This window comes from Ceratotherium simum, chromosome 12 (genome assembly GCF_057802395.1).
Source record: "Ceratotherium simum simum isolate JZ-2026a chromosome 12, ASM5780239v1, whole genome shotgun sequence".
NCBI classification, from domain to species: domain Eukaryota; kingdom Metazoa; phylum Chordata; class Mammalia; order Perissodactyla; family Rhinocerotidae; genus Ceratotherium; species Ceratotherium simum.
This window is the reverse complement of record NC_141911.1, coordinates 45484820-45501159: the sequence shown is the minus strand read 5'-3', so window position 1 is coordinate 45501159 and position 16340 is coordinate 45484820. Positions and strand designations below refer to the sequence as shown.

General features: G+C 37.0%; 1 protein-coding gene across 1 annotated transcript in view; it reads right to left on the bottom strand.

Moving 5' to 3' along the window:
• SLC7A11 (solute carrier family 7 member 11) overlaps positions 1-16340 on the bottom strand; it is a 79968-nt gene that overhangs the window by 19726 nt on the left and 43902 nt on the right. The window contains exons 7-11 of the mRNA XM_004426495.3: positions 6795-6918; positions 4797-4900; positions 3886-3982; positions 2224-2373; positions 804-981 (exon numbers count right to left, since the gene is read on the bottom strand). Of these exons, the coding sequence (XP_004426552.1) occupies positions 804-981; positions 2224-2373; positions 3886-3982; positions 4797-4900; positions 6795-6918 (653 nt within the window). The remainder of the gene's footprint in view (positions 1-803; positions 982-2223; positions 2374-3885; positions 3983-4796; positions 4901-6794; positions 6919-16340) is intronic.

Here is a 16340-nt window from a genome sequence, read left to right as displayed (position 1 = left end):
AACTTGATTCTCTGTCCTCAGCCTCAACCCTCTCTAATCCATCCTTACTGCCCAGGAAGATTTTTCTAAAATACAAAACTGCCTGAATTTGAGTTCTAGATCTTCTACTTAATAGCTGTATGACTGGGAACAAGTTACATGAATTCTCCCATAATTCAAAATCTATATAATGGGGATAACAATTTTTCCTACCTTAAAAGGTTATTATAAAGATTAAATAAGGTCATATATGGGCTAACACATAGAAATCACACAATAAATGTGAGCTGCTATTCTTCTCTTCATCATTCTTGCTGTTCTTATGACCCCCCTGTGATTTGCCATCACTGTTAAACAGGGTAGTGTTATAATCAGGATATTTAAGACCTTTGCACCTTTGCAAGTCTCTGCCTAAAGCCCCACCAAATCTCATACCACTTATGAAGTGGTATGTTATGATATAGAATCAACAAACTGCGTTCAACCCAGAATGAAAATAATTAGGTTAGCAACAGATTCAGAGAAGCTATTGGGTCGTTTACAGAACTGCTGATAAAATTCTATATAAAAGAGCTGTTCTCCTAAGAAGTGATTAGAGAAGCCCAAATGAAATATCCTGAAAGGATTCAGTGACTGTACCTTAAACACCCTTCCTCCTTTTTCTTCTCTCAGTTCTGAATAAAATGCAATCACATATTCAAACTAGCAATTTTCGCACTTATATTTTTAAACTTTAAGATGTGCGTGTTATATATGTACCCACGGAGGGGTTTTCTACAACCTAGTCTCTCAAAAGGTCCTGAAAACCTGTTTCAAAGTCTTACCTGACATTCTTCTAAACCACCTGGGTTTCTTGTCCCATATAATGAAGAGATAGTATGCAGGGACCCCAGTCAGAGTGATGACGAAGCCAATCCCCGTACTAAATGGGTCTGAATAAAGGGAAAGAGCAACCATGAAGAGACACGTGAAGGAGAATAAAGCTGGGATGAACAGCGGCACCTGGAACACAGAACAGAAAAAGTCACTTCAAACATAGTTCAAGAGACAAGGTGGGTTCAAGATGAGCACGTCAGTCACTTGATCAGGTGAAACACTTTAGTCATGTAACCAGGTGACAGGCACCATCCTACCTTACCTTAATAGCAAAATCTCTTTAACGGGGCACAGAGACTGTATTAAACATACTCCCTTAAATTTTTTTTTAATCTTTGGATAGATTAAAACCTAAGGATAAATAAGTGTGTTTCCTTAGAGATGTTCTGTTTGAATTATTTTTCTAGTTAAGTACCACTACGATTTATGTTTTTTATTTTAAAAGATTGGCTCTTTGATAATTATGATTAGAGTCCACTTTAATGTGGAGCCAAGAGCACAGGCTGCTTGTTACACGTTAAAGTCTTTCAGTGCGTATTGATTTTCTGTTGGAGATTCACAATAAGAACTGACAGGAATAAAACAGGCCAACTCCTACTCAACCACTAATAAAGATCTTGCCAGCATTAGGCAATGAATAAAATTAGAAACAAATTCTGACAACATGACTGACAACATTATCTGTGTTATTTCTTAAGAGCAAATAAATAGTGACGTCAAATCAATCCATGAATGTTCAAGGCTAGAGGAGATGAAAAGCATATTCTCTAGCCCTCCCAAAAGGAAATGCTTAGTTATGGTAAACGGGCTTTCTATTAAGTGGTACATTCATCCATCTTCGCTTTCCCTGTATATTTTATGTTTTTATTGCTTCTAGAGGGTATAATGTAGAAAAACAGCAATGTAATAAGTCATAACATTTAAGAATACTTAAAATGCCTACTTTGTAAAGCAGCATCCTTTTTAAAGTTTTAATTAGTGACAATTCCATACGTATCTGCCTCACTCTTTCTCAGCATGGCTGTCCACAACTATTCAGCATAAAGATAGGTAGAAGTATCCCAGACTTTGAACACATCAGGTCGTTGGACACATCCATGAAAAATCAGCATAACAAATATCCTATATTAATACCACCTCTTTTCAAAAATATGACACACATAGTTCAGTGCAACACAAAAAATTGAGCGAACTATTTTTCCAAGCTAAAAATAAATCCACTGTGAAGGCACTACCCGCAAGAGTTAAACACTTCATTCCAGAGGATGCTGTCCCCTGCCCAAGCTCCTCATCACCAAGTCATGGCAAAGGGAGGACTAGGTATTAGGAGAAAGATTTATGTAAACCCATCAAGATTGCTGAGGTTACCTTGAAAGGACGATGCATATCTGGGCGTTTGTATCGAAGATAAATCAGCCCAGCAACTGCCAGCCCAATAAAAAGCCACCTGGCAAAACTGAGGAAATTCAAAAGACTGTAGAGGTCCCCAGAGAAGAGCATTATCATCGTCAAAGGATGCTGGGGGGGAAGGAGGAGAAAAACCATGCTCGGTGAGTTAAAAGACAACACAGGTGATATCAAACAAGAACATCACTATAAATTATTATTATCTTTTTCAAATGATTATTTATATTGAGAAACTACCATCGTGATTAAAGCCTATATTCGACTAACGTCTTTTCTACATTCTGCTTTTATAATCCCTTTACACACCAGTACCATTATGAGAGGGCCATCGTCATTGCCACTTATTGAGACAGAATTTTATATGGAGGTTTGGGTTTTAGTTGCTTGTACATTTGAGAGAAAAGAAGGTGTTTTCAAAGAGTAAAACCCGGGATACTCAATGACTCAAAATTTAAAGACCCAGAAGCTGAGATGATTAGTAAATAACTAATAATAAAAATCAAAACTGCGTCCAATTGGAAAATTCGCAGAAAGCTCTGCAAATGGTTTCTGATGAGCTCTTGGCTCTGCACACACGAAACACAGCCACTTCTAGGTGACTCAGTCATCTCCTGAATGCAAAACATTGACCTTTTCTTCCTCCACCCTGCCTCTCTCCGTGTGCTTGCCATGTGTGACCCTCAAGACCGCAGAGAAGAATGAAGTGCACAGATCAGCATAGCAAGTCTCTGCAGCTGCACATGCCAAGGACAGCATGACTGATAGCCGAGGCTTAAAATGAAAGCCCTCTTCACCGAATAATACATTCTGTTCCCACAAGTGACGTTAACTTTCAGCACAGAGAGTATGCGTACTTTACAAAGAAATTTCAAGGAAACATTTTGAAACAAATTAAACGCATAAAAAAAAAAAATGTTCAATGCATGCTATGGAGCTCCTGACAGCAGATTCCATTTGAGAAAAATGTTGCAAAACCATAGTTAAAAATGAATATAACATTGCCAATGGGTATTTGATGACTTTTACACCTTCCACAGTCTTTTGTATCCCACACCTCACCAATACTTTTCTCTGCAGAAAGAATTCTACAACTCAAATTTAAGTTTGGGTGCTTTTATTTCTTCCCGTTAGGTTTGCTCTCAAATGTCTCACTTTTAATCATAGAATCACTGCACTGTCTAGAATTCATCAATTTTTTTGTATAATTTTGTGTGCATGTCCTTATAAGGGGCCTATGATGAGACATCTCGGTGTTTTAGGGCTGTAGCCTTAAGGTCCAATTTCAGTAAGTAGAATTGGGACATATTACTCTACATCCTTTTCTGTGAGTCTCTATGTCAATGACAGGAGCCAAGCTAATCATTTCCCTTAGACCACACCAATTTCTACACGGGGGAAAAAGAAACGATGTGATTACTGCCCCATAGCATCAAACACGCATCGGATACTGAATAAAGGGAAGAGATGGAAAATACCCTACCTCCCAAACACCACCAAGATATACACAGAGCCTATCTAGCAATGAATGAGAAAGCAAAGCACAGTCTAAAGTCTGGTCTGAAATCTTCTTTGCTAAACTGTTATTCGAGGTTATATCTAGATATACTTGTTAATATGCATTACCAAAACAATAACAGCTGGCAGAGGAGTGTGCTTGCGGACATGAATCATGGAGAGGATTTCTGGAAGGTGACCCTCTCGAGACGCAACATAGAATAACCTGATGGGAGAAAAATGTGGGTGGAGTTGACTGTGTAATTGATCATTTCAAAGGGAAAAATCCAGAAATCTAAGGAAAAACTTGCCTCTTTTTCATACTAAATGGTTTGGAATTTCTTAGGTGATTACTTTGGTTTCACTTTTCAGATAAGGTAGAAAATATCATGAGAAATCTGACTTAGAATTTTATAAAATCTGCCAACATATTATATTACTCTTTGAGGAGAAACAATAGCAACATCTGACTCAGCATAGCTCTCCGTATATATAAATAGCTGATGGTGAATTTAGTTCTAGATTCCTAGCATTGTATGTGTGTTGTCAACCCAATCCAACACAATACACACACACATGCACACGCACACACACACACACACACACACAACATTTATATTTATCTGATTGGGTTTTAATCTTATATTAAAACAAAAGGAACTTTTGCATCAACCAAAACAAAAGGGATACAGATGGTGGGGTGGTGATTTTTGGTGTCTCTTACTTTACTTTTTTTCTTGCCACCTTTAGAGAAACAAAAGATTTTATCACCAGAAATAAAATGCTGTTGTTAGACTCTATAGACATTCTGTAAAAAAATGCTACAAGCCGTCTTCAGAGCAGGCTATGAGTAGATAAGCAGTGCCCTCTAATGGGCAGAATAAGACATGCTGTTGACGCTTGGACAAAGACTTCAATCGTGATGTCCCTTTAAAAACAACAGGTTTGGAGGCACTATTCCTTTTCTTTTTAAACTTATCCTTATCACATCCAATCTCAAAAACAGAAATGCACTTCTAGAAATGCTTGAACTCACTCACCTGGAGACAGCAAATACACCACCATTCATGGAGCCAAAGCAGGAGAGGGCAACAAAGATCGGAACTGCTAATGAGAAATTTCCCAGTAGCCGCTCAGAAAAGGTCTAGTGAAAGACGGAACGAAGCAAATTAATGCTTTGCCAGAAAGTGGAATAAAACGAATCAATTTAGACCACACTCGCTCTATGACTCTCTGTTAGCCTGGTGATACGTGTATGTTGTATAATCTTTCTTTTTTGGTTAGGGTCAGACTAACTTCTTAGACAGTAATCTAAAGCAGGTACTGCTTTAGATTACTTTAGATTTTAGATGGCATTGCTTGTTGCAAAACTATGGGCAAAGGTCTAAACAAGTAACTTCTCTCTGCTTTCAAAAAGCAATGATCTATTTATTGAATCTACGTCTATCGTCTCTGACTCTGGTAAGTGGAAAAATCTCAGTTCAGAAGTTCTCCTTTTGGAGACAGAAATCCTTCTGTGTAATATCTTCTCTTGAGCCTGGAAAGCCACATTTTTACAGTGAAGTACAAATGTACACTGAGACATATTACAGATACTTGTTTCATATCCCAATCCCACTGTTATGACATAAAAGTGTGGCAAAAAATAATTGATGACAATCAATTACATTATATATATATTATATATATGAGCAGTTCCGAAAAATCTTTGGCACAGAATAATAATCACATTAGTTGAATTTCTATTTATTGAGTCACTCCCTCCCTCTGAGGTATCTGGCGATTCCTTCTGTGGTTTCCTATAAAAAGACTAGAATACAAATACAAGTCCGAAGAAACCAAGCCACAGAAAATATAAAAGATAAAACTTCTGAAATTTCCTTTTATGCCATGGTACGTGCAACATTGCAAATTTCCACAAAGAATGTATTTTCCAAAAAAATATGTGGGATTCTTTAATTGTCCTTGATGCAGCTGGTGTTGTATAATTAATGGACCACATTACGTTCAAAGACTAAGTGCTCCCCTTTGTCTAGTAAGATGAGATGGCTGACCCGACATGGGTGAGCTTTGTACATTTTGTTGTCTGGTAGGACTTATAGCAGTGGGCAAAGTCTGTTTTTAATACAGTGAACTCGTACATAAGTTCAGATGAAATGAGATAATTTGTTCCCTTGGATGTTGCTGATATGAGGTAATAGTGACTATTTTAAAAGGAGTTGACATCTAGTGATGGAAAGTTATTTTTTCATCCTTCATTGTTATGAGGTCATGAATGAATGCTCTCTTACTAGCTAAGTTTTTATAGAAAATAAAAGTATGTGTCACAGAATAACAGTCCCGTACCATGACCTTTGAGAGCAAAGAGGGCCCTGCTGTCAAATGCATTTTGGAAAGTGCTGTAAAATGATGAGTATCCACTTATGCATTAGCATAAAGGAGTTAAAATGCACATTAGCATCTTTAATATTCTAAGAAGTACTATAGCAACAACATCTTTCAACTTTGAATAACTCAGTATTTCCCAAAATTAATAAGATTCCAGGACTAGTATTCAAAAGGATATACTAGAAAAACAAGTATATACGGCCCATTGGGAAATTCTTAAGTGGTACTGTGGGAAAATAATTTTAAGTTGGCCTTTGAAAAGTTTACAAACAGAAAAGAGTGTAGAATATATTGCAATTTGCATACCAAAAAATGCATTCATTTAAATTCAGTAACTGCCGACATGTCTTTAAAGACATGTTGGAAGAATAACGCCTTCTCTTCAACAGGCCTAGACAGATTTTCACGCATGCATATGTGGAAATGTTTTTACAGGAAATTAGCAGTACAGAGAAATCATATGGGATTTTAGCTGTATCAGTTAAACGGAATACGCTACGATGTGTTCTAAAATTTTAAATACTCATGATCATTCACATCAAGAAAAGATTACTGAATTTCAAAACACTTTCTGCTGGAGGGAGCTACTGTAAAATTGTATCAACTCATTAACCTAAATTCAAATTGGCATTTTCCCAACATGGACTTACCACTGCCACTGCATTTGAAAGCAACAGCTCCTCGGCACTAATGGTTGTAAAGTAGGCCACATTTGTTAGCACATAGCCAATGGTGACAATGGCCATGGATATACATATTGCAAGGGGGATGGTTCTGAAATGCACAAAGGAATCACTTATTAGTCATCTTTTGTTAGTCATTCTCTGAAACCAAAGAAGATAACAGGCTAATTCCAATGAAAAATAAAATGGTACATACAATAATAATAGGCTCTGTTGAATATACATAAACATTTCATCGGGGTGAAGTACCACATACTCCTTTATAATTTAATAAGGTCCATGGGGCAGATACTTCATCTGTCTTGTCTATTTCTCTACCCCCAGAACATATGAGTCCATCCCATTATGTACTCCATAAATGCAATAGCAGAGTTGCTCAAACTTGAGCATGCGTCACCTAGAAGGCTTGTTAAAACATAGATTGCTGAGCCGCATCTCAGACTTCCTGATTCAGTAGGATTTGCATGTCTAACAAATTACTGGGTGATTCTGACACTGCTGACCAAGGGGCCATTTTGAGAACCACTATCCTATATACTTTCCAAACACTAATTGTCCACCTGGACACCTTTCTAATACTAGTCCTCAAAAACATCTTTCACTTTCAGTGTTTTCCCCCTCAGTAGTTTCTCTTACTAGCAAATAAGTGCACACTTTTGCAAGTATGAGAGCAGGATATATCTACCTTTCTAAATGATGATAAGAACTTTGTATATAACACAAAAATCACAGAAGGGCTCACAATAATGACTTTGCACTGCCCTGCTGTGAGTTCAAAGGAAGCTCAAAATCATGAGTGTCTATTAAAGCAACAGCATAGATAATCCCACGAAATTAGAGGTGACACACTGTGAGGTACATATGATCGGACAGTGCTGACACTGTGTGGCATCAAGAAGTACCTGACACAAATGCAATGTTACATCTTCATTTAATGCACTGGGAAAGCCAGGAAGTTACTGACCCTAGTAATTTGATTCCATGTTAGCGATACACAGTACTTGCTTAACATAATCACCTCTTCAGACTCTTTCCAGTTCAAGCAACTTAAACCTTCAGCTCTCTGCACAAAGGCTGACAGTTTTTTTAGCCGTAGAGCTTATCAGCCCTTATGGAGCCTTAACCTTGCTGGGTGCCACTAATGAAAACCTCAATATAATTTCTTCCAAGATGAAAATACAGTTCAGAACCAGGAAAAAAAAAGGGGGGGGACACAGCCTGCCTCCCTCTCTAAGCTGAGTGTGTTTAGCACACTAAGTCCCAGCTCATTATGCTGAGCAGCACTACCCCCTATTGAACAGGAAAACCGAGCCAGTCAGCAACTGCCATTCATTATGCTGCTCGGAGCCTGACACTTCCCCTGATCCCCAAAGTCTTAAGCCTTGATGGGGAAACACACTGACCTCTAAATCCTGCCATCCTAATACAAGAGTAGCAGATGTTCCCCTTCTTCAGTGTGAAGAGGGTCCTGTGGAATTTTCTGTTAACATCATAACATGCATTGCTAGTTTTGATTGATAAATGCTCAATTTAAGCAAAGGAAATCACTAGGCCAATTAAGTACAAAGGGGTGCATCCGGCTAATAAAGACGAATTCTGTTTCTTTGAAAGAAAGGCTATATGTAAATGCACAGGGGTAAGAAGGAGAACATGAAAGTGTATATGCAGCTTTTCGACCGCTTACTGTATTATTTTAAACTCGAATCCTTTTCAGCTTTTATAACATCCCAAATGGAGAGTTAAGTTCTTTCTATGGAGGGGAGATGCAGGGAGAGAGGGAGAGAAGGAGAGAGAGACTCTCTTTTCCTTGCAAGAACAGGATTAAGAAATGTCAAGGTTCTGTTAATAAAAAGTGAGGCGACTCATTGTTAAGTGCAGTGAAGTAACCTAACCTGTCCAGGACACGTAGCCCTGTCGCATCATATGATGCTGCAAAATAGCAGAGAGAGGTAAGTCTGAAATTTGGGCTGTGGCCCTCCCAGCATAGAATCTAGCCTCCCAGCTAGGCTCTTCCAAGGTAGTCGCCCTGTGTGTTTCCTGCCTGGAGATTATTATGGTCTTTCTGAGGGATGTTTTCTAAACTGATCTTAGCAGGAGGGATCTTAAAAAAGATAACCTACCAGGTCAGTTTCCCTTTTTTTTTTCTCAGCTTGTCAATAACAAAAACAATAGGAGCAGCTGATGCCATTGACATGGTGGCTGCTATGTGCCCAACATTGTATTAGGGACATTAAATATTTGCCTCATTTTATCCTTGGAAAATCCTGTGAGTTGGGAGCATCGTCACCATTTTATATATGGGGAAATGAAGTCTTGGAGAGTTTAACTAACTGTTCAAGGATGCACAGCTGGCAACTGGAAACCCAGAACTGAGCCGCAGACCTATCCTACCTTGAAGGCAAAGCATTTTAACCACTGAAGTGTTCTCTCCTTCTCATGCATGTGGGTTCTCAAACTCAATTTTCAGAGAAATTATAATTGTTGAAATAATGTTTATTGGAAGGCTCTTATCAAGATTATATTTCTCATGGATTCACTGCAATGCAGTTTCATCTACTATAAAGGAGAAAAAAATTTATTCCATGATTTTCATAACTTTTCTGTGTAACATGAACGTAATGTCAAGAGAATTTTTCAAATAGTTGCAAAGTTTAGGAAATAGTTGTTTTAATGTAATAGACAACAGAGACTCACTTAATAAATTTCCGTAGACAACTTTTTAGAAAAGGAGGAAAAGTAGGCACGCTTGTCAGATAAACTGAAATAGATTATGAACAATTTTACTATCAGCCAAATATACTATGTAGACACTAATGGAAAAATTCAAAGGAACATCAAATGTAGGACAAAAGAGAGAGAAGGTCTAACCTTGCCGCAAATCACAACACACCCAGTAATTCCTTTCTAGATAAAATTAAACCATGGGGATTAGAGGGGTTTTGGCAAAATAGCCACTAGCTTCTGTCCTTGGGTTCCATTTCACTTGGACAAAGGGAAGGAGAGGGGTGCGTGGCCGCCGTGGCATAAACAGCAATCACTTACAGAGGAAAGCTATTGACTTGTTGAGAAGGGCTTGGCACCATGTAGTTAACTCCTGGGTTTCAAGCATCGAAGCTTAAGTCCCACTAGGTGAGCTGATAAAAGCTATTAGGCCATGCCAGAGCAACCTTTCTGGAGGCTTTAGATGCAGAGGGCAGATAAGCATGGTTAGTAACCCAAGATTAAGGCAAATGGCACAAGATAATAAAAGGAATTAAACGATCTGGTAGGCCACTGATATTTCAAAGCCTCTGTATTGTTGCGAGGTATCCACCAATTCCAAGCGCGACAAAAAGCTTTGTCTTTAAACTGAATAAAAATGACTCACACCTAAGACTCTACTCTTCCTCAAATGTTTGTGCATGTTTGTTATGATTAACAAAATAAAAATGTATTTTGAAAAGAATTACTTAATCCTTAAGAGCTTTTTGTCATTACACATAGTCTTTCAAAAAAAAAGGCATTAAGTATGTGAGAATCTGATATTCTTATTAGTTACAAATGGTCTTCAATCAAAAGGTCTTGGATAGTCTTCTTTGCTTGTAGGTTTATTTTAAATTGGCACCTATAACTATTCTATGTCACACATGGGTAAATATTTATTTTATTTGAAATGGTTAAATGGAAGTCTCTGGAACATCTGCTTAGAAGCACTTTCATTCTAAGGGACAGATCTCCCCAGGAATCCAAATGGTCTCAAGAGTAATGGCTAATAGCTTATATTCATATAATCTACATAGCACCAGCAAATATATTTTATTTTTTTATTTATCTTTATATATTTTTATATCTTCAAATATACACATGGCATTTCAAATCCTTTGTGGAATGAGATAAGAGTATGAACAAATAACAAACAAAATTCACAACAACCCATTGAAATAGGAGGTAACACACCCATTTTCAAACAAGGGAACCAAGACTCAGAGAGGTTGTGCTGTGGCCAAGGTCATAAAAGTAGTAGTTGGGAGGGCTGGAACTTGAACCTGGATGTTTCAGCTCTAAGTTTCACATTCATGACATATTTTGTCATAATTTATATCACGGCTGCTTTGTGCTTACTTTAACTCTAGGTACTACGTCCCTAGGATTTTTATATGATGACAAAGTTATTATATTTTATATAAATGATGTAAATATCAGAAGGCTGACTGTTACAATATGACACATTTGAAGCCAAGTATATTTTTCTATGACTACCTAATAGTCATCACAAACAAACTTGCAAATAATGCAGCTCCGGATGCATTTTTGAATATTCTTTGCAACTGTATAGTAGAGCTTCAGAAATGACCATAGTTCCAGTGCTTCATATTGGCTAAAAAGACTCTTGCTATGAAAACTGAATGAGTAAGCCTAGCTTGATTCTCTAGAGAGTTGAGGACAGCTGAAGGTTACAGGGATTTCTGATATTCAGACCATATGAGTAATTCTAATCACTTGCATTTAGGATATTCCCCAAATTGTTTTATAACTTGAACAAAACCTTCTGAGATTTGTGTGAACCAAAATGTTTCATAAAATTCTCTGTATTGGATGCACAGTGGAGACCATAGAACTCATCAATCCTGGGACATCTAAAATTGTCTTTGAGCCATGGGGTTGGGTGTGATAACAGTCAGTTCTGTTACAACTTACTCTTGTCTATTCTGGAATCTTCTAAGAGAAGTGGTTGATGCTTCACATTTTCTATTTAAAAATCATTAATATTTTAACACATGCATTTGGCATTCAGGAAAAATGAAGGAGGGAAAAAAGGAGATTATGAAGGACGAGAAAATGGCAAACATTAACATGAGAGATGCAAAAAATAAAAGAAAAATGGTTTTTCCAATTATTTTTTATTCTATTAGTAAACTAGAGACTATTTGTTTATATATAATTGAAATATAACTGTGATTCATCTCAACATAAAGCATTTAAAATTATAGTAAATCTTTCGATCCTAAGTATTTATTTTAGAATCATACTTATTTCACATTTTCTTTATAATGACCTTGTAGAGACCTCAAAAGTTTTTCTGTAGATCTGACCCAGAAATGACTCAAGCATCTCTTCCGTCTCTCTTTTAGATGCACCAATTTTTTTTTGAAAGAATTACTCTTTTTTTATTACCACTGCTGTTAATTTTATCCCACTTCTCAAACTTGTCCTATGTTACTGACAAAAAGAGAAATAAGAGTATATCTCAAAGAAAATCTATCTATATTTGTCATTCACATGATTTTTCTTTCATACATTTTTACACGCTTTCCCTGACTCTTGCTCACACCAAACTCTCCAGAGACCCCTAGATGTGGAACTGTCCTATCTCGCTATGTGATTTCTGACATGTCTAGCAGGGATTGAATAATAAGTGTTCTTGATAGTTTTCCAAACTTAAAACAATTAGATTACAGATGACTGGATGAATTCTTTTGTGTGTTTTCGGTGATTTTGCTTCATTGTCATTTAGTGCTATTACTCTATCTCTAGTTATCCCCTGAGAGTGGGGTTTGGGCTGTTAAAAAACATTATAAAGGAAACAAGCTTGAGAAAACATAGCAAGTTGTTGGGGGGAAGGCACGGGTTGTCACCGAAAGAAAAAATGTAGTAAGAGGAAGAATACATTCAATAAACCTATTTATGAACAGTCTTAAAAGTCCATGGTTCATGTTCTAACTTAATGACAATTTCTGGGCCAAGGCTGAACACAGTGATGTGACAAGCAGACTGTCACACAAAGGTACACAGTGATCCCACTGGTTTCAAGCATTAAACACCTGCCCTCTGCTTCTTACAGTAGCACGGCAAGTCTGTGAGTGTTTTCAGAGACATTTTAAATTTCAATACCTCTGATGTCTAATCTAAATCTCACCGTTCTCCATTGTCCACAGATGAAGAACTCCGTAAACAAAAAGAGAAGACAGAGAGACCTGTAGGGAGATGTAAGAAATGAACAGACACAGATTAAAAGACTGCAGGGCTGAAGGAGGCTCATGGAAAAATGTACACAGACACATAAAGGAGAGAGAAAAGTACAGCAAAACCACATAGAAAAATGAAGTAAGATGGAATCTCACAATTCAGAAACACAGGGTAATAAGCAAGCAGAAGCATTAGTATAAGTATTTTTATCCCTCATAATATTTTATTTTTTATCCTACTATTAGAATAAATTCATGCCACAATAAAATTATTCAGCAAAATGTAGCTCGCGAGTAAATATTCATTTGCTTGCATTTCATACAAAGTCAAAAAATTTGCATTTCTGCATCTCATTTTTTCTCATTTTCTAAAGATTTACGCTGTGTCTTCCAGATATAGTACAGTTATCCATATTTATCATGGATAAACACAAAGGTGTTAATAGGGAAGTTCCAATGTACAAAACAAAATTGGTTTCAAATAAAATGTTAGCAATTAAATAACTAAGAAGACAAAATACTTTAATAGCAATAAATTAAATTTCATATTAATGCCCAATTCTTATTTTTTGTTATATTGTTTTTAGAACGTATCCTTTAAAATTCTATTATTTTCCTCAGAATTTGTCTAAAGTACACTAAGGTAATGCAACATCTCAGTGAACCATTTTTTATAATAGACTTCCTGAGATTCAGATGTATGGCTGAGGAAATTAACTACACACCACAATTTTGTGTTCCTCTTTGCAAAATATAAGTTATTCCTGAGAAGCAGCTACCCAGATAGACATTTCCCAAACTCTCTTGTATCTAGGTGGGAATGTGACTCATTCTTGTGTGTCAGTTGAAGGCCAAGGTGATTAAGCAGTGGATTGCCTTGTCACCCCCTTTCCCTAACTGACAGAGAGTTAGAGGACATATAGAGTGACAAAGCCATTGAAAAGAATCTGGGTCACAGATTCTTACAATAACGTCCCAAATGACATTATTATGACATATAAAGTCAAATGAAAACATATACATCTGAAAAAGTTAGGGTAACAAAAAATGATTATTATTCAAACTTCCCTTAAACAGAGCAAAGATAGACCCCATTGTTCACTATTTTGAAATATAAAATCTCCTGCATTCTGACAATTGCCACCAATTCAATAAAGATCAAAGGACAGCTGCCCCTTGTTTTGCCCAAGGGTACATAATAGACAATGTTAAATAAATATACACTTATACTAAGAACAAGGCAACTTTAAAATAAATATACCCTCTTTGGCATAGTAAATGGGAATTAGAGTGGAAATTCCCTCTGGCCATAAACACATGTCTTAGAAGGAACTGATAATACTTCTCCTACTACGCACACATAAATCAGGACCAGTCACATTCTGAGCAGCCACACGATAAGGAATGGAACAGTTAAACATGGAGACATTCAACCAGGATAAATGGACTACTGCTTCTACCCCAAAACTGCCTGCAACATTTCTGACCAACAATGACAAGACTAATTATTAGTCATCATTTTACTTTGATTTCTGGTGGTCAAGTAGATAACTGGCTTTCCAATCAGGTGCTCTGGGAATTGGAATTGAAGGTGGACAATTGACAGGATTACAGACTACCCTGTTCTCACTCACTCCAACCAGATCAATCCTCTTTTACGTATTGAGATTCTGCAGACAACTGAAGTGATCCAGTGCTTTCAAATAGTTTTAAAATCATTGCTCTGAATTCCACAAGTCAAATTATGTCTTTAGGTCAATTTTTGGACCCAATGCTGGCTTCCTAAAGTAGTATTAAAAATATACAAATTGGTTTCATAAAGTGCCTATTATGAATGATTATACAGGTATGTATGAATATATTTGACCTTCTACAGTTGAAAATAATTTTTCATTGCAACAAATCTCTATTCATACTCTTAGGGCAATTGAGGGAAAAATCCTTAGTAGGAAAGGTATGTTCAAAGGGAAGCTAATAGCTATGACCTGGCTTTAGTTGAAGTGGTAAATCCACATGGCAGGGCCACAGAAAATGGAGCAGTAGAGAAAGGTGAAGACGAGAAACAACAGAGGTGATGGACTAAATACCCTGCTGGTTTAGAGAGATGATATGTCATTGTCAAAAAAGTGATGGTGAAGACTCCTGATAGGAACAGTGACAGCTCCCTGAAAAGGTCACAAAGGCCCAGAGAATGGCAGAGCCTCCTGCAAGCCCTCCCTCTCCTCTCTTCAGTCCATTTACAAAGATTCATATTCCCAGCAGAAATGGAAATTTTGTTATCTCTTATCTTTCAGCTCAAAAGTTAAACCTTTTGAAAAATAAGCGTTTGTGCTTTTATTTTATATTTACCAATGCCTTTGCTTGGACTATAAAAATTCATAGGCAAATCTCTCTCTAGGGATAATTTTCTCAAACAAGCATACTGTGCAATGGCTGAGGGACCATCCGCCCCAGGGCAACAGAAGTGGTCCTTACATTCACACATCCCTTAACTTCCCCTCTTTTCCACGTTTTTCTTCCATACTTTGCCTCGGCTCCATTCCCCAAATTCCTATAACCAAGAAAAAAATTATGTATACCATCCAAAGTGTAAACAGTCTCTTCGCAACATCTTTTCTCTGGAGTTTTGCCTTTGATATTTGTTTTAACTTGATTTCATAGAATTATGAAGCATTCTCTGGACTCCAATCTGAAAGCTGGGTCTAGTCATGTCCCAGTTACTAGCAGGGCCACAGGAGATCACTGGATACCTCTAGGCTTAAACTTCCTCATCAGTTAAAGAGGGTGTTGAATTAATAAAGTCTAAGGTCCATTTCACTTGAAAGTTCGTTATTCAATCATTTTAGCAAATAAAGCTAATGCATCAAGATTGTTTACCAGAACACTGAAAACTCAGTTGACCACTTGCTCATGCACCAGAGCATCCTAAGGAAATGTCTGCCTTTGCCTTGTTCTGTCATTCAGAGGAGAGAATAGGATGGGGACTTTACAATCTCTTCTTCATGTTCTAAAGATTATGATTCTATCCTCAACCAGGAATACCAGCACATCAAAGCACCTTCCATTATTACAATTTCAAAGTGTCAGCCTGGCTGAAAACATGGATCGTTACAGAAGATCATTTAAAGGATAAGTGGTCTGTCCACTCTTCAGATTTTAAAACAGTGTCTGTGGATCAGATCAGACCTCCCAAGGCCACATTACATGGACTCCATTATCATAGATACACATGGAATGTCTTCATAACTCACTATATTTTATGCATTCAGCTTTTATCAAAACTTTATTGCAAATATTTATTAAAAATCACCTGAATTTTAGGAGGACATTTGTAGTAATATTATTAAGGATATTGTCATTTGCATCTATCAAAGTCCTTTGTAAAGAGTTCATTCATTTAATCAATGTTTACCAAATATCTTGTTTATGCTAGACACTGTTATAAGTAAAAGGAAAAAAACATCGACCACAGCAAAACATTCATTGTCTCATGGAATCTAAAATTCAAACAGGAAAAGACATGGAGCCCTGCCCCCGACCCCGACCGTTCTTCATGTGGTTGCCTCAT